At 42.0% G+C, this 22793-nt stretch overlaps 1 protein-coding gene across 1 annotated transcript in view; it reads right to left on the bottom strand.

Annotated features, from left to right (window-relative positions):
• The window catches only part of YES1 (YES proto-oncogene 1, Src family tyrosine kinase), a 139775-nt gene that overhangs the window by 20707 nt on the left and 96275 nt on the right, over nucleotides 1–22793 (bottom strand). Inside the window, exons 6-8 of the mRNA XM_030212990.1 lie at nucleotides 18889–19038; nucleotides 6987–7142; nucleotides 4755–4934 (exon numbers count right to left, since the gene is read on the bottom strand). Of these exons, the coding sequence (XP_030068850.1) occupies nucleotides 4755–4934; nucleotides 6987–7142; nucleotides 18889–19038 (486 nt within the window). The remainder of the gene's footprint in view (nucleotides 1–4754; nucleotides 4935–6986; nucleotides 7143–18888; nucleotides 19039–22793) is intronic.

Below are 22793 nucleotides of genomic sequence, written 5' to 3' on the forward strand. Positions count from 1 at the left end.
TAGAGTTTTATAGAGGAAAAACAGAAAATATAAACAAATACGCTGCTTATCTCTGGAGAAAAGTTAAGGTCGACTGACCGAGACACGTACACATGAACTGAAGGAAACTGCTGGGCCACAAAACCTCTACAAACAAGCAGTTTTGTATATTTATGGGAACTTAGTAACTTTAAAAAGCATTTAAAAAATTGCAACCCCCCCCCCCCCCCAAAAAAAAATAAAAAATAAAAAAAATAAAAACAGGAAAAGATATGACCTGGGCACAGTATCCTGTTAAGTCAACTGTTCAACTGCTCTGAGATTATAGGTTCACCCACTCTTTTACATTTCTGTTAACATAACCTTCACTTCAGAAAATTCAAATGCATTTCTCCTGTTCCTGATTAGAGGGGTTTGCTATTACAGATGTGTTAAAGGCTTTACTACCTCCACCATGCCCCTTACATGTAAAGATCTCAGTCTTGAACAGCTGCTGAGAGAGGACCTGCTGAGGGGAGGAAAACTTTACTGGTGCATCTTATCTGCTGGAAATTGCATTCAAACTTGGGGAAAAGGTAAACTTGGGGTTGAATGGGTTATTTCATTATCTTTATTTTTGTTAAATTACTCTACTTAATTTAGCAAAGTCGGTTTAGACAATAGTGTAGACAAGTCTTTGTTAGGCTTTTATATAAACAGAGTTTTAGAGGATATTTTAGTATCTTAATTTGCATTTTAGAGCTTGGCATAACATCAGTTTAGAGCACAGATACCAGTTGAGGGAAGTGTTTAATTCCTTCCCTCCTACCACATCTCCCACCCAGCCCAAGGTTGATCTTTGATTTATAGGATCTCCAGCCAATTAGGAGGTAGACATTGTAGACTAAAGTAGATTTTTTTTTTTGGGGGGGGGGGTTGCAACATGCTGATTATTTATTTTAGAAATGGGTTTATTTAAATTCTAATTTTGTATTACTGGGAAAACTTGCTTTATTTTTTTTTTTCTTACCTTAGTAGAGTACTTAGTTTAATTGTCTCTTTAAGGAGCTTCTTTGCTTGCTTGATCCAGGATATCTTTTTCCATTTCAAAAGGATAATCTCTTTTGAAGTTCCCACACTTTGGAGGGTTGGATCTTACACAGAAGAAGACAGCAGCTACTTTTAGCCTAAAGGACAGCTGAGGAAAAGTTAGGGGACTATGGTGGGGTTCTGGTTTCTTTCTACAGTTGCAAATACTTCTGCAACTGCAGTATGGCTGGGAAACATTGAGTCACCAAAGCTGTTGCCCCAATTAGTTTCTGTCTCTATGCAGACAGAAAATGTGACCCCAGGAGATGGGCTGGTTCTACGTGCAAGATGTCTTCAGCTTGAATTCCTCACGAAATAAGTGAAAGAATAGAGAGGAGGTGACAAGGCTGAGAAGCATCTGCGAAAATGAGAAATACATCCATGAAATGCTTCATGAAGCATCAAAGACGCCCAGCAATGGTGAAGAAGCTGTGCTGAAAGAGGATCAAAGGGCTCAGAGCATGAAACCCTGCAGGATCGATACCATGACTCCACCTGCCCTCAAACTGAAGAACCAATATGTAGCCCTGGAAATGGAGGAGGTGAGAGCATCCCAGAGAGATGAGGAAACGGAGCTCAAAATCCACAAAATTGCTGGATCAGAGACCACTAAGAGGCAAAAGGTAGTGGTGGTTGGCGATTCTTTTCTGAGGGGTACAGAGCTGTCCATCTGCAGACTATGTGATTCTTTTCCAAGGGCTGTTAGGCAGAGATGGTGCCTGTCTATCAAAGAAGGGAAGAAGTGTTTTCAGCAGCAGACTAATCTACTACAATTGTTGGGGCAGGGTGATCAAAGCCGCCAGGTAAGTATAAGCCCTCAGGTAAGTGAAGCATTAAATACCTCTACACAAATGGGGGAAAAAGGGACAACGTCTGAAAGCAGTATATACTAATGCCCGAAGTATGGGAAATAAGGTTTTAGATCTTTAGGCTGTGATGGAAGAGGCTGATTTGGACTTAGTGGCGATCACAGAGACATGGTTCACAGAAAGTGATGACTGGGATATGGTTATACCAGGCTATACAGGGTAGGAAGAAAGGGAGGGGTATATATTAAAGGTAATATTAAAGCCACACAACTGCAAGACCCACAGGGTAAGGAAGAGGCACTGTGGGTGAACCTGGAAAGAGAGAATGGCAAATGTATTTACAGCAGTGTGATATACAGGCCTCCTTCACAGTCAGAAGAAGTGGACAGACTGTGAAAGAGGAAGTACTACTATTAGGTGATTATAATATGCCAGATTATTATTAGGGTATCCCTATTGCAAGGTATTTTAGAAGCAGAAAGATCCTGGACTCTCCACAGAGAATTATTCCAGCAGTTGGTAATGGAACCCATGCGGGACAGGGACATTCTGGACTTAGTGCTTACTAATGGGGAAGAGTGTTTCTGATGTTATAGTAGTAGGTGATCATCTGGCATCCACTGATCACCAGATGGTGTGGTTTAATATTAAGATAGGTGTGGAGAGGGTTCATTCAAAAGCGAAGGTTCTAGACTTCGAAAAAGCTAACTTTATTCAGATAGGGGATTACCTCAAGGAATTCCTGTCTGGATGAGAGCATAGTGGGCAAAACTGAAAGAAGCTATTTTTTGGGCAACAAACCTTTTTGTAAGGACAGTAAATAAAAGTAAGAGGAAAAGGAGGATGCATCGGTTCTCAATAGTAGCTGAAAAGGTAAGGAAAAAGAGGTTAGCCTTTATAAACAAGAGATCGCAGAAAGAGGAAGACAGGCGACAATATCTGGAAAAGCTAAGAGAAGCTGGTAGAGTAGTCAGGAAACAAAGATGCAAATGGAAGAAAAAAAATAGCCACTATGGTAAAATGGGGGACAAGACATTTTTTAGATATGTTAGTGATAGGAGGAAGTGCAAAAGTGGCACTGTGAGACTCAAAGGTGAAGGGGAGAAATATGTAGAAGCTGACAAAGATAAGGCAAAATTGCTTAGCAAATGTTTCTGTTCTGTGTTCTCAGCTGAAGGGCCGCGAGCAGGACCACAGAAGACAAACACAAATAGGAATGGAAGGGTGGTAACCCTGAATGATATTCAGAGGACTGTGTTCGTGAGTTGCTGACAAAACTAAAGGTGGACAAAGCGATGGGTCTGGATGGCATACGTCAGAGTTATGAGGGACGTTCCGCTGACTGACCTTTTCAATGTTTCTCTAGAGTCAGGAGTGGTCCTGAAGGACTGGAAAAGAGCATATATGGTCCCTCCACAAAAGCAGAAGTAAAGAAGAGGTGTGGAACTACAGGCCAGTAAGTCTGTCATCTGTGGTAAATTAATGGAAATGCTTTTAAAACAGAAAATAGTAAAGTTTTTGGAAACCAGTGGATTACAGGACCCAAGGTAGCATGGTTTCACTAGAGGAAGGTCTTGTCAGACAAATCTGATTAATTTCTTTGACTGGGTAACCATAGAGTTGGATCGAGGGAGAACACTAGATGTGGTATATTTAGATTTTAGCAAAGCCTTTGACATTGTTCCACACAGAAGACTAATAAATAAACTGAGTGCCCCCAGTATGGATCCTAAAGAAACTGGGACTGGGTTAGGATCTGGCTAAGTGGAAGGTGACAGAGGGTATTGGTAAATGGGAGCTCATTCTGAGGAAAAGGATGTTACCAGTGGTGTGCTGCAAGGTTCAGTTCTTAAGACGGTTCTTTTTAACATTTTTGTAAGCGATATTGCCAAACGGCTGTCTGGTAAGGTTTGCCTCTTTGTGGATGATAGCAAAATCTACAATAGGGTAGACACCCTGGTGGTAACACGAGGAACGATTTAGCCAAGCTAGAGGAATGGTCTGGAATCTGGCAGCCTAAATTTAATACTAAAATATGCATGGTCATGCATTTGGGTTGCAAAAACCCGAGGGAACGGTAGTTTAGGGGGTAAAGAACTTTTGTGCACAAAAGAGGAGCAGGTCTTGGGTATGATTGTATGGTGGCCAAACAGGTAAAAAAGGTGACCATGAAAGCTATAAGGATGCTTGGGTGCATAGGGAGAGCCATGGCCAGTAAGAAAATAGGAGGTGATGTCCATGTATAAGATTCTGGTGAGACCTCATTTAGAATTCTGTGTACAATTCTGGAGACCACTTCAAAAAGATATAAACAGGATGATGTCATCCAGAGAGCAGCTACTAAAATGGCCAATGGTCTTCGTCAAAGTGTAAGGAGACAGACTTAAAAATCTCAATATATATACTTTGGAAGAAAGGTGGGAGAGGGCATTATGATAGAGACATTTAAATACCTAAGCGGCATAAATGCACAGGAGGTGAGTCACTTTCAGTTGAAAGGACGCTTTGGAACAAGAGGGAATAGAATGAAGGTGAAAGGGGATAGACTCAGAAGTAACCTGACGCAATACTTCACAGAAAGGATGGTGAATTCATGGAACGGCTTCCTGGTGGAAGTGGTGGAGATGAAAACAGTATCTGAATTCAAGAAAGCTTGGAACAAGTGCATAGGATCTCTAAGGAAGTGATAGGGAGAGTAGATGGCATGGATAGGCAGACTGGATATGGTCTTTATCTGCCTACATTTTTTCTATGTTTCTGTCCCAGTGCGGTCAGCTTAAGAAAAAGAAGGAAGTTTCTTGTGGATGTACTTTAACCAACATTTCAACAATCAGAAAAGCTAAACAGCTTCTCCCTCACCACTTGGCACTGTATTCTTTTTTGTTGACTAGCAATTACCTTTTGTCATGTATTCTGTGACAATGTAGATTGGCTCCTCTGAAACAACAGCATAGAGGGGAACGAGTTTATCATGTCGAAGTTTCTTCATGATCTGCGCTTCTTGCAAGAAAGCTTCTGGCATCATCGTTCCAGGTTTCAATGTTTTGATTGCGACTTTTGTGGTTCCATTCCATGTGCCTAGGAAATAAAAATTAAAATACACATTTTATTGTAAGTACTTTGATTCTCTGGAGATGTTGCTTTCCTAGAACTGCTGCCAGACTCATTTATGGTAACATTTATGCTACTTGGGATGGCCCAAAGTGAAACACCTTGGAGTCTTCGCTTAAAAACATTTGATGTTTTCTTCCCTCTTACTTGCACACCAAAAGCATCCCTGAGTGCACAGCTCTCGTATACAATAACATTCAGATCCTGCTCAGAATCAGTCTAGCTCTGGTGTGCATTTGTACACATAGGTTGGCAGCTTGATAAAGCAATATATGACATGTTTCTGGAGATGGTGTTTTGCCTTCTGTGCTTCTACTCTCTACATATATAACAATGTGTGAGATTCTCACCAATATGGCTGTTCCAAATTCAGAGACGTGAGGGTAAATTATTGAATGATTTTTGAAAATAGTGACGTAACTATATAATATTTTATTAGTACAGGATGAGTTACTACTGCTTACCAAACAAACCTCTGAAATATCACATGACACAGCAGCTATGGCTTTTTAAAGCATATCAACATTGCTGAAGCTGCAAACTCTCAGATTTACATATGCTTTCCAAGTTTATTGCTGATTAACATGCCCTTGGTCTTTCTAATGACAGAACAGTGCTGTTTGGTGCACACCACAAATCTTATTTCTGATCCAAAAAAGGTCATCATCCCAAGTTCAACAAATCCACCAATTTTCTGCTCACTTCGCCCAGGAGATATAAATCCCTTGAGGGTCAACGAGGCCTACAACAGGTTTACGGTGTGGCACTATATGGTATCAATGTAAATAGCATTACTGTTGCCCCATCCTCCAGAGAACAGACACGGCAGTCAGAGCAGTTAGAACTATTGACAAGCGAGTTCCTACAAGGATTAAGTGGAAGGAATCAACGTCATTTTAGGGAAAAGGTGAATACTTGGCTTTTGATCAACTACTGAACAGATTGTAATTTTTTTTTAAGGGAGGGGCATCAATGGGCTACGAGGGCTTTAATTGGTAAGCTGTGACTGAGAAAGGATACTTAACTGGTGATATTATATACTGAACAACTGTATAAGAAATTGTATATTTGGTGACTGTTTCATAGTGTTTTTACAGTAATGCAATACTGCTCAGATTCCTATGGTATGGAATAGTGTGGGCACATACTAATCTAGAATTTAAATTAAACTTGTCAGTACCTTCCTTCAGCCAGTTCTTTCCATAACCACATATTTTATTTCTAAATACATTTTTCCAGTCTCTTCAAGTCAGCTTCTTAGCTATTTTTTATGTGCTTATCTTGTAGTCCCCATACTCCTCCACTACCCTAAATAACATCCTACTGCAAACCTGCTTCCACAATAATTTCCAAAAGCAACCCACCTTAGATATCTTCAGCTAAAATACCCAGTATAGGGTGAGTAACGTAAGATGCAGTCTCATATAGGAAAGACTTTTTTGCATCTGTCTTTGTAAGGCAATGAAGTTATGAATGTTTAAGAAAGATGTACAAGTAGATAGTGGCCAGAGTTGAAGCCTTGACATTAGGTGCTATTGCTCATAAGTTTCAAATTTCTGCTAATCCAGCCTTTTGGTATGGCTGTTTTTCCAATTTGAAAATCAAACTTTTATAGGGGTGAATTAGAAAAGTTAACAAAAATAAATACCAGTCAAATCTCTCATTTCAAACTCACAGCTTATATTTCCAAAACAATTCTGGCTAATTATTCTTTTCTTCTCCAAATAAGCAAGAATCTTTTATAAATATTTCCAATATTTTGTCTAGAACAATTAGGCTACCTATTCTTTGATTGCCTGGTTCTATCTGAAAACGCCATCAACACATGCCCAGCATTGCTCCTGTATAAATGCACTAGCATGCACACTAAATCAGACTAAAAATATATTAAGATGTGCACGTAAATCTAGAAACGTTAGACACAAATGAAACTTTTAAAGGGCACATGCACTAAATGGTACACTCTCTTCCATGTGAAACTAAATTATCTAACACCTTACTTAGCTCACATATGCTTACCTTTCCATACTTCACCAAAGCATCCTTGTCCCAGTTTAAGCTCTAGTCGCAGAGACTCTCGAGGGATTTCCCAGGCATCTTTTGCCAACCCTTGGGTCTGTGGCTTCACAGTAGGACACACTGTTGTTAGTCTATGGCACAAACCATCGGCATGCTCTGGATAATTGATTTAAAAACAGAAAGACCCTTATAATTTTACCAAATAAACTATATCAAGAATTAAAATTACTGTAGTAGTGTTCCCTTCAACTGAAGCAAACAAAATACACAAGCCAGGATTATGCAACTTCTGCCAGAGATAATACATTGGCAACAACAATATACCATTCATAAATCATTGTGCTCATATTGCCCTTGATTATGTCACCACACAGTTGGGCCCCAAAGATACTCTGTACAGCTTGTGTTAAACACTGCTGTCAGATTACCTGAAGTTTACCTGGGAAAGACTTTTATATTGCCTCAGGTACAAACTTAGATTGTGAGCCCTCCTGGGACAGAGAAATATCCAGGATACCTGAATGTAACTCACCTTGAGCTACTACTGAAAAAGGTGTGAGCAAAATCTAAATAAATAAATAAATCATGGCAATGACTTGGGCCTCAGGAAGGCATTACAGTGCTTTTATTTAACACAAAATGCTATCTTTATCTAAGTTTCCTTTAATCCCCAAACAAAATGCCACCTTGATACCTTGTTCAGTTCAAGTGACTATGTGAGTCTGGTTCAAATAAATACTACAGATTTTTTTTAAACTAAATGGCTATTATAATTAATTGTATTCATTTCATCAAAGAAAGCTGAAATTCTGAAAAGTTCTACTAAAGACAGATAGCTATATACCACCTAGAGGGAATCTCTTAATAAAAGCAGTTAATAAATCCCCCCCCCCCCCACACATACAAGCATCTTTATTTTATATATATATATATATATATATATATATATATATATATATACACATATATATACTGTATATATATATATATATATACACACACACGTACATATATATACTGTGACAAGTCAAGCCCCAGAGTCTTCCCAGTGAAGCAGTTGAGCCCAGAACTACGGGTCCCAGAAGTCCTTGCAAGAATGAGAGAAGAGAGTAGTCCTAAAAAAATGGAATGGATTCCCAGCCCCAGCAGGGGGAGCAATGGCTCGAGGCTCGGTGAGCCTGTTACTCCCTTCCCCACTACAGGGAGAGGAAAGGATGAAGCTGTTCCCCTGGCTTCGCCATCAGTATATAATTCCCCCGAGCTGTGAGAAGGGAAGAGCAGATTTCCTGGAGGCTCTCAGTCACCAGGAGAGAGGGGAGACGAATGGAGAAAGAGATTCCATGGAGTATGTGGAGGAAGGAAGTAGCCTGCCACTAGAGCTGCCTAAGGGAGAGGAGCCAGCTACCATGGAGTGGGAGAATTCAAAGGTTGCCCTGCCCAGCACTTGAAGGCAGTGGAGGAGGCCACACCGAGTGTGGTGCTGAGAGGTGGGAGAAACTACTAATCCTGCTCCTTACAGGGTTCCCTCTATGATGTGAAAAGGCAGGTGATTTGTGGGGTATTGGTTTGATGTGCAAAGACTGTCCATAAAGATTTGTTCTGAACTGTTGTACTATACTGGACTTGTGCTGAACTCTTACTAAACCCTTCTGAAGGAGGGGGAAGAGAAAGCTAATGCCCTAATAGAAGACCTGAGGTCTTGAGGAGCTGAGCGTTTGCTGAGGAATTTTGGGGCCTGGACTGTACCTTTTTTTCTTTTGAAGATTATCTTATGAGGACTGTACCTTTTTCTTTTGAAGACTATATTAAGAGGGCTGTACCTTTTGTTATGAAGAATTAATTATGATTTTTGGTATGAATTTGCCTTGACAATAAAATACTTTGGCCCTGAGTCCCAGTGTCAGCAGTATTCTGTCCTGGAACCCTGGGAGCCCTGCAGGCTTGCTGGCTCCACCCAAGAGGAGAAAGCGGACCCCCTTTACAATATATATATATATATATATATATATATATATATATATATATATACACACACACACACACACACATACACTAGTGAAAAAAGGCCCGTTTCTGACACAAATGAAACGGGTGCTAGCAAGGTTTTCCTCGGAGTGTGTATGTTTGAGAGAGACTCTGTGAGAGAGAAAGTAAATGTGCGAGTGTGTGTGTGTGACAGAGAGAGAGTGAGACTGGGTGCGAGTGTGTGTGTGAGAATGAAAGTGTGTGCCAGGGCCCCCCCCTCCCAGTCCCAGAGTCATCCCCTCCCTCCCTCCGAGTTCCAGGGTCAACCCTCCCTCCCTCCAAGTTCCAGGGTCGTCCCCTCCCTCCCTCTGAGTGTTCTTCCCGCTGCACTACGGGCGCCTGATGAGCCGGTGGCAGGTGCGGCTCCTGATCGCCGTGGCCTGGCTGCTGCCACCCGCCCTGCTCTTTCCCATCGCCATCCCTGGCGCCGCCGTGATCCGCGTCTACTTCTCCCTACTCGCTGCTGCTGACGGTGCTCATCTTCTTCCTTTGCTCGTTCATCGTCACAGCGATCAATGGGCGCCTTTTTTCGCGGTGACATCAGCCTGTGTTACAGAGCCTAGCAGACCAACTCTGAAGAAGTCACGAACACAGGCAGCAAGATGCATAGAACGTTGGAGGTGAGAATTATTATATAGGATATTGTAAAAGGGGTCCGCTTCCTCCTCTTGGGTGGAGCCAGCAAGCCTGAAGGGCTCCCAGGGTTCTAGTATCTAGCGCTGGGAACTGGCATAGTATTGCATTGATTTTACCATGAGAGGCAGGATCTCACTACTGTTTTAGTTATACCTCATTTAAAAATAAATTTTATATATATATATATATATAATTTATTTTTAAATGAGGTATAACAGTAGTGAGAACCTGCCTCTCATGGTAAAATCCATGCAGTGCTATGCCAGCTCCCAGCGCTAGATACTAGAGTTCAGAATTGACACTGGAATTCAAAAATCTGGACCTGTAATCAATTTCAAGGGGACTTTTGCTGGTTCAAGTCACCCACAGATTTATTAACAGAAGAGCATAAAACCCTTTCCTTAATGCATGTTGTCTCTTGAAGAAAACAGGGAGCTTAGTGAAGGAAAAAAATGCTTTAAAGGAATTTAACTGTTTTAATGCTATGGACATCTAGGGAAACTATTAAAATGTATGCGGCTTCATTAAAGACAAACTTATACAAAAACCTTCCTGATCAAATGAATATTCAAAACAGTTTACAAAAACTGGTACTTCAAGTTACCTTTCTCCTAAAATACAATACAAGTACTTATATTCCACAGTTATCCATCAATTTGGTTCAATGCAGATTACAATTTTAAAAACTAGGAATTACAAAATTACTAATGTATCAAATTCAAGTTTTACCCCTAGTAATCTATCCTTTTCACAAATTACTGAAAAAGAAAATCTCATGTAATTGTTTTTTAACCTAATTGCAATGAATTCCAGACATTAGGAGCTTGATAAACAGTCGATGAGAACATTTTTTTTGGCTTTGACTCCATTCACAGATGGAAAAGTCCAGGGTCAAATAATTTTGATTACATAATATTTATCTGAATGTACAAAGGTCAGCAAGTATCTCGTACAGGATGATGTAAACCATAAATAATTCTAAATACAAATATACTTAGTTTAAACATAACACAGGCCTCTATTGGCAGCCAATGTAATTCAATCAGTAGAGGAGTTACCCTGTCATATTTACTAGTTTTGCATATTTACTAACCTTGCAGCTGTAATTTGCAAGGTTTGTACCCATTTTTGCAACCTCACTAAACATCTGACATATAAAACATTACAGTAATCTGTGTAAGAATAAAGGCCTGTACTTTGTGGAGGAGTGGCCTAGTGGTTAGAGCACCGGTCTTGACATCCAGAGGTGGCCAGTTCAAATCCCACTGCTGCTCCTTGTGATCTTGGGCAAGTCACTTAACTCTCCATTGCCTCAGGTACAAACTTAGATTGTGAGCCCTCCTGGGACAGAGAAATACCCAGTGTACCTGAATGTAACTCACCTTGAGCTACTACTGAAAAAGGTGTGAGCAAAATCTAAATAAATAAATAAAATATTGTTTTAAACTGTTGAAATAAAAAATACCTTCAGGTCAAAGTTGTCTAATTTTACAAAAATATTTTTTGTATCAAAAGGTTGATAAGATCATCCACTGTTAAAAAAGAATCCAGTGTAATTCCAAAAATCTTCAGTAGATAGATGTGGTAGCCATGTTAGTCCATTGCTTATTGGGACATGAAATCTTCAGGGAAGCTGACATTGAAAATTTCATATCACTTATTTCCAAATATTTAACAAGACACAAAGGGCTTCTTTTATTAAGGTGCGCTAATGATTACTACTACTACTACTATTTAGCATTTCTATAGCGCTACAAGGCGTACGCAGCGCTGATTAGCTCAAGCTAAATGCTATGTTGCCCAAATTTAATCCTATGGGCTTTTTAGCAAGCACTAAATCCATTAGTGCACCTTAGTAAAAGAAGCCCAAAGCTCCTAATACATAGTAACAGCAGATAAAGAGCTGAAGAGTCCATCCAGTTTGCCCAATAGTCACACTCATTATCAATTCATGATTAAATCAACAATGAATGTGATATTATATACTTTATTACATCCTTTCTTTGGAGTTCCTGGGACATATACATTAGAAGGCCCCTAGGCGGCCCTGTCCTTATGTTCCAACTGCTGGAGTTGCCGAAGCCCACTCTAGCCTATATGTATGGTTATTTGTGGGACAAAGTCTGTAAAAGTTTGTCCAGCATTGTCCTCATGTTCCAGCCACTGAAGTAGCTGTCAAAAGCCCTTTCCAGCCCATCCTAAACCAGATTGCTATATACGGGTCACAGACCGTACAAGTCTGCCTGATATCAACCCTAGTTCATCACAGTCGGAGTCGCCATCTAAGAGTCACTCAACACATCCACACACATGCAGCCATTCAGGGTTAGTCTTAGCAAGTGGGGGGCCCTGTGCAGACCAATTTGGTGGGGCCCCACCCTAGCCCCACTCTATTGATAAGCAAAAATAATATATATGCAATAAAATAAAAATGAAATGAAAAGATATACAATAAAATAAAGTGATGTGTAAAATATAATGTACAATATAAAAACATATAGACCACCAAGGTATTAAAATTGTTTTAAAATATATACCACAACTCGACTCTGTCTGTCACTCTGTCTCTGGCTGCGGCTGGAAGCTCAAGCTGGAACTGGAACTCTCTCTGCCCGTCCCGCACGGCCCGCCCTTGAAGAAGGAAGTTGTCGCGGGGGTGGGCCACATCATCAGTGGCAGAGCAGGACTGTCTGTCACTCAGGAGGACCAAGCAGGACTGATCTACTGCAGACAGTCTGCACACGTTGCGACCATCACGCCACGCAGCCCGGGGGGGGGTCAGAGGTGCGGACTCACTCAGGAGAGGTACGGTCCAGAGCGGCGACTGGGCGAGCAGGGCTAGGGAGCGCTGCAGCCCAACTGCTCCAAGTCTCTGGCAGAGAGTTGTTGGACTCACAGGAGGGAGGGTCAGGAGAGTTGTTGGATTCACGGGGGAGGGTTGTTGGACTCACGGGGGAGGGGGGGTCAGAGTTCTTGGACTAACGGAGACTAATGCTGAACTTGGTAGGGGTTGTTAGGGACACACAAGAGAAATGCTGGACATAGGGGGAGGAATAGGGTCAGGGAAAAGGGTAATGTTGGATATGGGGGACACGGACAGAGGGGTGATGCGAACAAGGGGAGTAGGGATAAAGAATGGAGATGTTGGGCAGAGGAAGTGAGATGCTGAATATGGGAGAGGGATAGAGGGAAGATGGATAATGGATATATAGAGAGAAGAAATGTCATATGGATAGAAGATCCTGGAAAGACAGAGGCCAGTAGAAACCAGAGATGGGACCAATTAAAAAAAAATCAAATGACAAGATAAAGGTAGAACAATTTTATTTCTTATTTAGTGATTAGAAAATGTTAGTTTTTGGGATGTACAACTGCCAAAGCTGGTATCAGATATGGCTGAGGTCCATGGCAGAAATTTGGGGGGGAACCCCAAAGCTCTGTACCAGGCTATGCCTTCTTTGGATTCAGGCAGGCTTGAGGGTCTCCTCTGGCTAAGGAGTCATGGACAATTGCCCTGGTTGCACCCTGCTTCCAACACTATCCCTGACATCTGGTATCTTTATTATTTGACAGTAAAGGGAAAATACACATCTTTCTATTTCTCTTGTAGCATTCTAGATGCAAGGTCTGACTTCTTGGGATTTCTGTTTAATTTCTGTCTACATATTTGTATTTCTAGTTTGGGGGTCACATTGTGTATTTATGTTCTGTGTGTGTTTGACCAAGGCTAGGTGTTCCTGTAGCGATCTGTAGTAATTTGACCTGTTCAGTTTTCCCAATAGATGTATTGATGTTTTAAAGCCCACAGTAATATTTATGGCATTGCTGTTGTATATGTGTGTGTGGGCGGGGGGAGAGGAGGTCAGAAAGAGGTGGCAGTGACAACTGGGTGACAGGGGACAGAGATGAACAGGCTGGTTGTATTCACTGGGAGAAGAAGCAGGGACAGATTGGCTGTGTGTGTGTTGGGGGTGGCACAGAGAAATATTCTGGCTATAGGTGTGTTTGGGGCAGAAAGAGGTGGCAGCGTGCATTTGGGAAACAGAGAGAGGTATGGACAGGTTGGTCATGTGCATTGGGGTAGGGCAAATAGAGTGACAGGCTGGCTATATGTCTGTGGTGAGGGGGGACACAGAGGGGCATTTTGCCTGTAGATGTGGCAGTGTGCATAATGGGAGTGAGGGGACAAAAGAGAAACTGGATAAAGGCTGGGGAAGGGGTATAAGAGAGAGAGAAAGACTGGGAGGGGGTATATGAGAGAGAGAGACACACACATCAAGACTGGGGGGGGGGGGGGGGGGAAAGAGAGAGAGAGAGACGGACTGACTTGCGGGGACTCAGGTCACGGTGATATATGAAACAGAGGCTTGCCCCAGGATTGGTAGCATGGAATATTACTGCTAATTGAGTTTCTGCCAGGTACTTGTGACCTGGAAGCAGGACACTGGGCTGGATGGACAATTGGTCTGACCCAGTATGGCTATTCTTATGTTATTACTTGCCTCTTTCCATCACCTGTCAAGGCGGTGCTGTCACACAGCTGACAGAATACTTTGGGAAGGGAGACTGCTGGTTTCTGGGACTGATTTACCAAAGTTACTTTGCTCACAGACACAGAATAGAAAAGAACCCTAGTAAATCCATTTCTAAAAGAGCCACTGTTGATCTAGAAGGGGAATCCTGCTCCTCCTCCCCTTTTTGCTCTCCCCCCCCCCCCCCCCCCAAAAAAAAAAAAAAAAAATCACTGCAGACAGTATTGGAGGGCTGGGGAAAGAGAAGTGAGATAGGTTTCAACTGCTGGCTCCTGCATTTAATAAAAAATTGTGGAGGCCTGTCAGCTCCATGATAGCAGTATGCAGGTCCCTGGAGCAGTTTTAGTGGATGCAGTGCACTTCAGGCAGGCGGACCCAGGCCCACCGCCCCCCCCCCCCCACCTGTTACACTTGTGGTGGTAAATGTGAGCCCTCCAAAACCCACCAGAAACCCACTGTATCCACATCTAGGTGCCCCCCTTCACCCATAGGGGCTATGGTAGTGGTGTACAGTTGTGGGGAGTGGTTTTTTTTTTTTTTTGGGGGGGGGGGGGGTTGGGGGACTCAGCACACAAGGTAAGGGAGCTATGTACCTGGAAGCTTTTTCTGAAGTCCACTGCAGTGCCCCCAGGGTGCCCAGTTGGTGTCCTGGCAAGTCAGGGGGACCAATGCACTACAAATGCTGGCTCCTCCCATGACCAAAGGGCTTGCATTTGGTCGTTTCTGAGATGGGCGTCCTTGGTTTCCATTATCGCCAAAAATCAGAAACGACCAAGCCTAGGGACGACCATCTCTAAGGACGACCTAAATTTCAAGATTTGGGCGTCCCTGACCGTATTATCGAAACGAAAGATGGACATCCATTTTGTTTCGATAATACGGGTTTCCCCGATGTCCTCAGCAAAACTTGGGCATTCCTTTCGATTATGCCCCTCTAAGTGACCCGAGAAAACTTTATTCATTAGCTATACCTCAGTTATTGCAAACTACTAAACAAAAATTAGAAGTGTAGAGATTCCTCCCATTGACATTGGTTGGGTAAATAAATCTATATAAAATGATGTTATTTATTTATATGGTTTACAAGTTCTCTCTATCTGGATCTTAAGGAAAGATATCCTAGGACTACAAAAAAAATTATCACTAAACTTACCTGTTGAAGTGGGGGTGGGGGTGGGGGGGGACCTAAATCAATGTTCTGTAGGCTCTATGGAATTTGGCCTAGGGTAGGCTTAAGAATACCAAACATTCATACCTATAATCATGCATGTCTTTTGAAACATATAAAAGATTGTATAATGGAATGCGATGATTATACCCCATTACATACGGAAAAGGAGTTATTCTCTCCTCTACATCTTAACTATGTGATTCAGGCAAAGTCCAGTGATCTGCCACTCTCCTTTAAAAGTAACATCCTGCTATGCTCAATGCAACTGGCCTGGAGGGCATTGATAATCTTATGGAAGATGAAAACCCTGGGAAGTGATTTGCTTCCCATTTTGTATAATTTAGACTTTACCCCATGGCCTGGAGAGTGCGGTCTTCCATAGATGGGCAGAGAGTGGTTTCTGTTATCTTAAGTCAGATGTTTGCGAACACTGGGTATATACTATCATTTGAAGCTTTGCAACAGATATATCAGCTTCTGCAAACTGACAGATTTGCTTACTGCCAACTCTGCCATTATGAACAGACACTAAAGTGGACAGGTTCTCGTTAGAGGCGATGAAGAAGAGGTATGATTTTTTTTGCCACTGATTCACCAGATGCCATTTCAGTGGTTTACATACATAGGGCTTTAAATATTACACTCATTCCACTTCAGGAGTTTGAGACATTAGCCGGATTGTAGTCGGTGGATCAGAGTATAAGAGTTACCCCTAGGGATACTGAAGTTTCCTTATACCACACTCCTACACTGATATGCAGTGCATCATTGAGAGAATACTATTCAGAGAGCTTTTTTCTATCAGCTTCAGGCACATACAGCGATGATGGGACACATCCAGCTCTGTCTTAAATGTGGCATTGGGGAAGAATCCTTGTCACAAGGTACAAATTCTGGAAGGGCATTCAGAGATATTTCAAAAATCTTTTGCCGAAACCAGTTTTACTTGACCCTTTGGACTTTTTATTTGAAAGGGGAAGCTTTTGGGTCACTAGGGAAAGGCGTGCAGTCATTGTTGATTAAGGCCAAGGTATTAGGGAGAAAATGTCTTCTACAGTAATGGACACCAAATGAGGGCCCTCCTTTCTGGCACTGGGGGAATGCTCTACATGCCCTGATGATACTGGAAGCTAGAAATGCAAGGCTGAGTCCTTGCAAGAAGAAACAATTTTGGTTAATATGGGAAAGATATATTCAGAGTGTCCTCCAAGGCATGAAATATGGTGCTTAACAGTCTAGACCCTCTAAAGGTTTACTGAGAGCCCAACTCTATGGGGGAGGGTGTATTAGGGTAAAGGGGGGGTTATATAAGGGGAAGGAGTATTAAGTAACTGGTTTATATTATGAGAGATTATGAAAGAAAAAAATCTCTCGTCTTGGGTAGATTCTCTTTATATATTTCTTTGCGATCTATTTAATTTATGTATAAGAGGCTGGTGCTAAGTTAAAGGGGGAGGAATGGGAAGACAGAAAATAATGTAAACATTGAATGCATTGATTGTTGGATGGCCATTTGTATCTTTATTGGAATGTTCAATAAAAACTGTTTTAAAGTACACTACTACTACTAATCAATTCAACATTTTTTTTTGTTCTTCTGTACTATTAATTTTGTGGTTCCTTTCTGTTTTCTAACTGCATTGTAAACCATTTTAACCTTTTTTTGAAAGAAGATATAGAAGTATTGTTGTAAACAAACATATAGTACTACTAGATGTACGCAGCAGTGTACACATTACAAGCAGATACTTTCTCTGTCACCAGTGGGCTCACAATCTAAGGTGTCTCTTGTACCTGGGGCAAAGGAGAGTTAGGTGACTTGCCCAGGGACACAACGTGCTGCAGTTCCCCAGGTTCTCAGCCCACTGCACTAACCATTAGGTTACTCCTCCACGCCATATGGAGTGCAGGAGTAATGGAAGTGTGTGCCAACAAGAAAAAAGCATTCTTTAAATAATTTAAATCACCTTGCAGATATTTATTTACAACAAAAACAATTTTATGATTTCTTGTATTTTGGATTTTGTTCACACCTTTTTCAGTAGTAGCTCAAGGTGAGTTACATTCAGATACACTAGGTATTTCGCTGTCCCAGGGCTCACAATCTAATTTTGTACCTGAGGCAATGGAGGGTTAAGTGACTTGCCCAAGATCACAAGGAGCAGCAGTGGGATTTGAACTGGCCACCTCTAGATGTCAAGACTGGCGCTCTAACCACTAGGCTACTCTTCCACTCCATGTCAATATACAAGAAAAGCTAATGGCAGCTCTTTGTTGCTTTTCTCCCCATGTTTTTGAAAATAAAGAGCAGGTAGTACCTGGGGAGATTTTTAAAGTTATATCTGATGCACATTCTGAAATTGGGGAAACAGGTACTTGAGCTTCAAACTGGGAAGAATCAGAAAATTAACATTTACTACTGTTTTCAGCTCTGGCAATTTAAATAAAGTACATCCACACAGATTGAATGTACAGGTTGATCCTTTACAATTTCGAGGAAAAGATGCATTAAACATAAACCCCCAGACAACTAAAGCCGTTTTTCTGTGCGGGCCTGGAAATAAATTCGCTCTCCAGGGTCAGATTTTAAAATGTTTTATGCTGATATGCTCCAGCTGCACAGAAAGACTTAGTGTACAGAAAATCCCATAGCTAGCCAATTTTATGGAACTCATGGTTTAAGTGCATCACATCAATATGTGGTCATGCAAAAGGTACGAGTCAAGTCTTAAGTTCCCCAGTGACCGAGGAATTGCTTCCTCACCATTACTCTCAAAAGTAAAAGGAGAACAGTTTTACGAAATTTCTTGAATATTACCACTAAGGGGGGAATTTATCAACGGGAGGTATGGCCTTAAATGCAAGTTAAGGGAATCAGCATGCGCTAAATGCCAAAGCCCATTCTATACCTATGGGCTTTTAGCAATTAGTGCGCTCTAATTCCCTTAACGTCCATTAAGGCCATAATGCCCCTTGATGAATTCCCCCCCCTAAATATAAAAAAGTACAAACGTTAAATTTTTACTTAACATGTATTACATTGAAGCTATCAGCACAGCTTGAGGACAGCTCCTTCACAGAAGTGCGAAGAACTTACTGTCCACCATTTAAAAAAACCAAAAAAACATTGTATGCAAAAATTAATAACCATGCAGCTGCACCAAGGGAATCTACTCACAATCACATATTAGCAATTCAGAACACAAGAGCAGCCATTGTGAGGTGCACAGATCCCAGCAGCCTGCCTGTGACAGAGCCAGTCTAAGTTGCAAGTCCCCAGCAGGTCCCAGAAAAGTGCACCTTATTTCCCCCAGTTAATTTCCAGGGATGAACAATGGCTTTCCCAGTCTACATGGCTAATGATTTATAGGCTTTTCCTCCTCCATGAGTTTGCCAAGTCCTCTTTTGACCACATCCTCCAGCAACAGATTTCACAGCTTAATCAGGCGCTGCATGGGGGGGGGGGGGGGGGGAGAGAGAGAAAAAACATGGCAAAGCACCCATTATGTCAGCACTCATCACCAAAACACCAACCTACCCATGTAATGTTTGACCAGTTTCTGTAAAGACTCGAACTGTGCCCGGGTTGTAATGTAGTAACCGCCATTGTCAAGCTTTCTGATTTTGTAGTGTTTCACATTATCTCCCCGTACCTCATCCCAGTCCCGAATGGACAGGGAAAATGCACCTAGACAAAAAACAAAACAAATTACAAGTGGTTTCTCAGAATGCATTATGCACTATCCTTACTCTTTAAGAGCAGATCTGTAATGTTGACAAAAGATAATATGCTAAGATCATGATTATCACAAAGCCTGTTTCCTGTATGTCAACTAGCAGAATATTCCAGTTGCTTTCCATTCCAAGTTTACACTGGGAATTAAAAAAAATATATACTAAGGTTACATTTCAATTAAAAAGTTTAATTGTGATTAATCACACAAGGTTATTTATTTCCCACTGTAGCTCTTTGTGACTCTGGGCAAGTCACTTAACCCTCCATTGCCCCAGGTACAAAATAAGTACCTGTATATAATATATAACCACTGAAAAGCTAAGTTACTTACCTGTAGCAGGTGTTCTCAGAGGACAGCAGGCATATATTCTCACATATGGGTGACATGATTCATGGGGCCCCACTGCACATGTGCGGGTGCCTTCCTGACTGATGCATGAGCGCGGGCCCAGCAGTACAGTGTTAAAACTAAGACAACAACTCCAAGGGGAGGCAGGACGGATACGAGAATATATGCCTGCTGTTCTCAGAGAACACCTGCTAATAGCAAGTAATTTAGCTTTCTCTGAGCACAAGCAGGTATAATATTCTCTCATATGGGACTCACTAGCTACCAGGCTCACAATAAAGATGAATTTTGTATCTAAGTAGGTGTGAGCCTAGTGGAAATAATGGGCCAGAGGATGGAGTTGGATTTTAAACAGTAAAAAGATTCTGCAGGACTGCTTGTCCAAACCAGCTATCCCACCTGGAATACTGTGTCCGATAGTAGTGAGCAGTGAAGGTGCAGACAGATTACGTAGCCACATTGCAAATCTCTTGAATAAAGGCAGAGTGAAAATGGGCTACTGAGGCCGCCATGGCTCTCACATTATGAGCGATGACCCAACCATAGAGGTCAGCCAACCAAATACAGACTGTATGCTTGCAGATGGGAATTCCAAACTTGTTAAGATTAAAGGACACAAAAAGCTGGGAGAATTCCAGATGAGGTTTTGTTTGTTCTAGATAGTATGCTACAGCACACTTGCTGTTTGAGGTATGTAGTACTGCTTCTCCAGGATGAGTGTGTAGTTTAGGAAAGAAAAAAGGTGGTGCAACTGACTGGTTGAGAAGGAACTCCGAAATCACCTTGGGAGGAATTTGGGGTGAGTTTGGAGCATAATTCTATCATGGTAGAACCTGGTGTAAGGTGGATTTGCCACAAGGGCTTGAAGTTCACCGACTCTTTTGGCAGAAGTAAAATATATTAAGAACACTACTTTATATGCAAAGAACTTCAGAGAGCAAGAATGAAGTGGTTCAAACAGAGGTTTCATAAGAGCAGTGAAGATGGCATTGAGATCCCATGCCACAGATTTAGTATGAAAAGTACTGATATCGCTCAAATGTACTCTGACTGAGTTAGTTTTGAGTCCAGATCCTGAAAGATGGAGGAGGTATTCAATTAGAGCACGAAGACAGCATGCAGTAGGATCAAGTGATCTAGTTGAACAGCAGAGGGAGAACCTTTTCCACTTTAAATGGTCATGTTTTTGTATGAAAGGTTTTCTAGAGGCAAGAAGTATTCTAAAGACTGCATGAGGAAGGTTCAATGAATGCAGATCTATGTCATTGGGTACCAAGCCATCAGGGTCAGAGAGCAAGGGTCTGGATGGAGGGATCCCTTTGTTCTGTTAGTAGTGTTGGAAAAGGATCCAACCCGGATGGTTCCCTAGAGGACAACTCTAGGGGAAGAGGAAACCAGATTTGATGAGGCCAGTAGGAAGCAATTAGAATCATGGTTCCTTGGTCTCAGAGTTTTTCCTATGAGAAGTAGTAGGGGAAAAGCGTTTGGAAGATCCATCCCCCAGTGGAGAAGGCAGACATCTGGGGCTATACCACTGGTAGCAGAGTCTGGAACAGAAGCAGGGAAGCTTGTTGTTCTGAGGAAAAGTGGACAGGTCTATCACTGAGGTCCCCCACTGCTGGAATATTTGATGACTATCAAGGTGCTGAGAGACCATTCGTGAAGTTGAAGGTCTTTGCTCAGTTTACCTGCTATAGAATTTTGCTTGCCGGTTAGATAAACAGATCTTATAAAGATTTATTGAGAGGCTGCCCAAGTCCAGGTTCAGATTGCTTGACAACAGCGGAGGTAAGTTCCGGTTCCTCCCTGTTTGTTCCAGGTAATACATCGCTACTTGACTGTCTATGTGAACCAGTATGACCCGATTAGAATAAAATTCTGGAAGGTTTTGAGAGCATTCCAAACAGCTCGCAATTCCAGGATATTGCTCTCGTGGGGACCAAGAACTCTGCATATGGAAACCGTCGAGGTGAGTTCCCCAAACCCGTCATGGAAGCATCTGTGGTGAGAACCTTGTGACATGGAGAGGGTTAGAATGGAAGGCCTTGGGCGAGATTGTGGGACACCATCCACCACTGAGGAGTGTGGTGTAGCTGTGGAGTTATTTGAATTCTAGTGGATAGTAATCTTGTGGCTTGAGAGCATTGAGAGGAGAGTGTCCACTGAGGAATTCGGAAGTGAAACGAGCGGATGGTGTCAAATGCAACTGAGAAGGCAGAGCATCTGACGAGCAGATATGAGTCAATTGGGATACCTGCGAAGCGAGATGTAATAATTTATTTAGCCCTCAGTTGAGGCAGGAATGCTCAACCCTGAGTTGTGTAGAGGAGAGCCCCTATGAACTGTAAGGTCTGAACCGGCTGAAGATGTAATTTGGGGTAGTTGATGACAAATCCAAGGAGTTCTAGGACTCATATCGCAGACTGTATGGAAATGCTGGCAGAGTCCTGACAAGCTGCTTTGATTAACCAATCATCCAGGTAGGGGTAGACGTGGATGCCCCAATTGCGAAGTACTGCAGCTACAACTACTAGACACTTTGTGAAGCCGAAGCAAGTCTAATCGATAATGTAGAGCTCCATAGAGGAAGAAGAGGAATTGTCTGTGTGCAGGGAGAATAGATATGTGGGTATATGTCTCCTTGAGGTCTAAACAGCAAAGGTCGTTGAGTTGTACCATGGGAAGTAGTGACCCCCAGGGACATCATGCAAAACTTGATGAGAAACGTGTTCAGGTCTTGAAGGTCAAAAACTGGACGTACTTCTGTTTTTTTTGGAATAAGAAAATATATTGAGTAGACCCTTGTCCGGCAGAGGAACTGGTTCTACTGCATTCTGCTAAAGAAAGGCTGAGAACTCCTCTTGAAGTAATCTCATTTGGAGGGAACTGAAACAAGACTTTGTTGATGGATGTCGGGGGGGGGGGGGGGGGGGGGGGGGGAGGGTGTCTTTATTTGCCAATGCAGAGCGTAGCCATGTCGAATGGTATGTAGGACCCATCTGTCTGAGTATATCGAATGGTACGTAGGACCCATCTGTCTGAGTTTATGAGAGGCCATCTCTGTTGGAAGAAAATGAGTCTCCTTCTGACAGGTAGATCAATTGGCATGGACAACTGTATGACGGCAATGCTCTCTATGAAGGAGTCAAAAATTAGATTTTCTATAGATTGAGAGAGCTTCTGGGATTTTTGTTCCCATTGCTGTCTTGGACGTGAGCGTTTTGGTGGAAAAGAAATAGGGGTGTAATGACACATAGATATATAGTAGGTAGAACACCTATATCCTTATGGAAATCTAGTAGAAGAAGCAGCAGTAGTAGTTTGAGGCCTAGACAGTCTCTTTATTGTATCTGTATGC

Source organism: Microcaecilia unicolor, chromosome 1 (assembly GCF_901765095.1).
Source record: "Microcaecilia unicolor chromosome 1, aMicUni1.1, whole genome shotgun sequence".
In the NCBI taxonomy this organism is placed as follows: domain Eukaryota; kingdom Metazoa; phylum Chordata; class Amphibia; order Gymnophiona; family Siphonopidae; genus Microcaecilia; species Microcaecilia unicolor.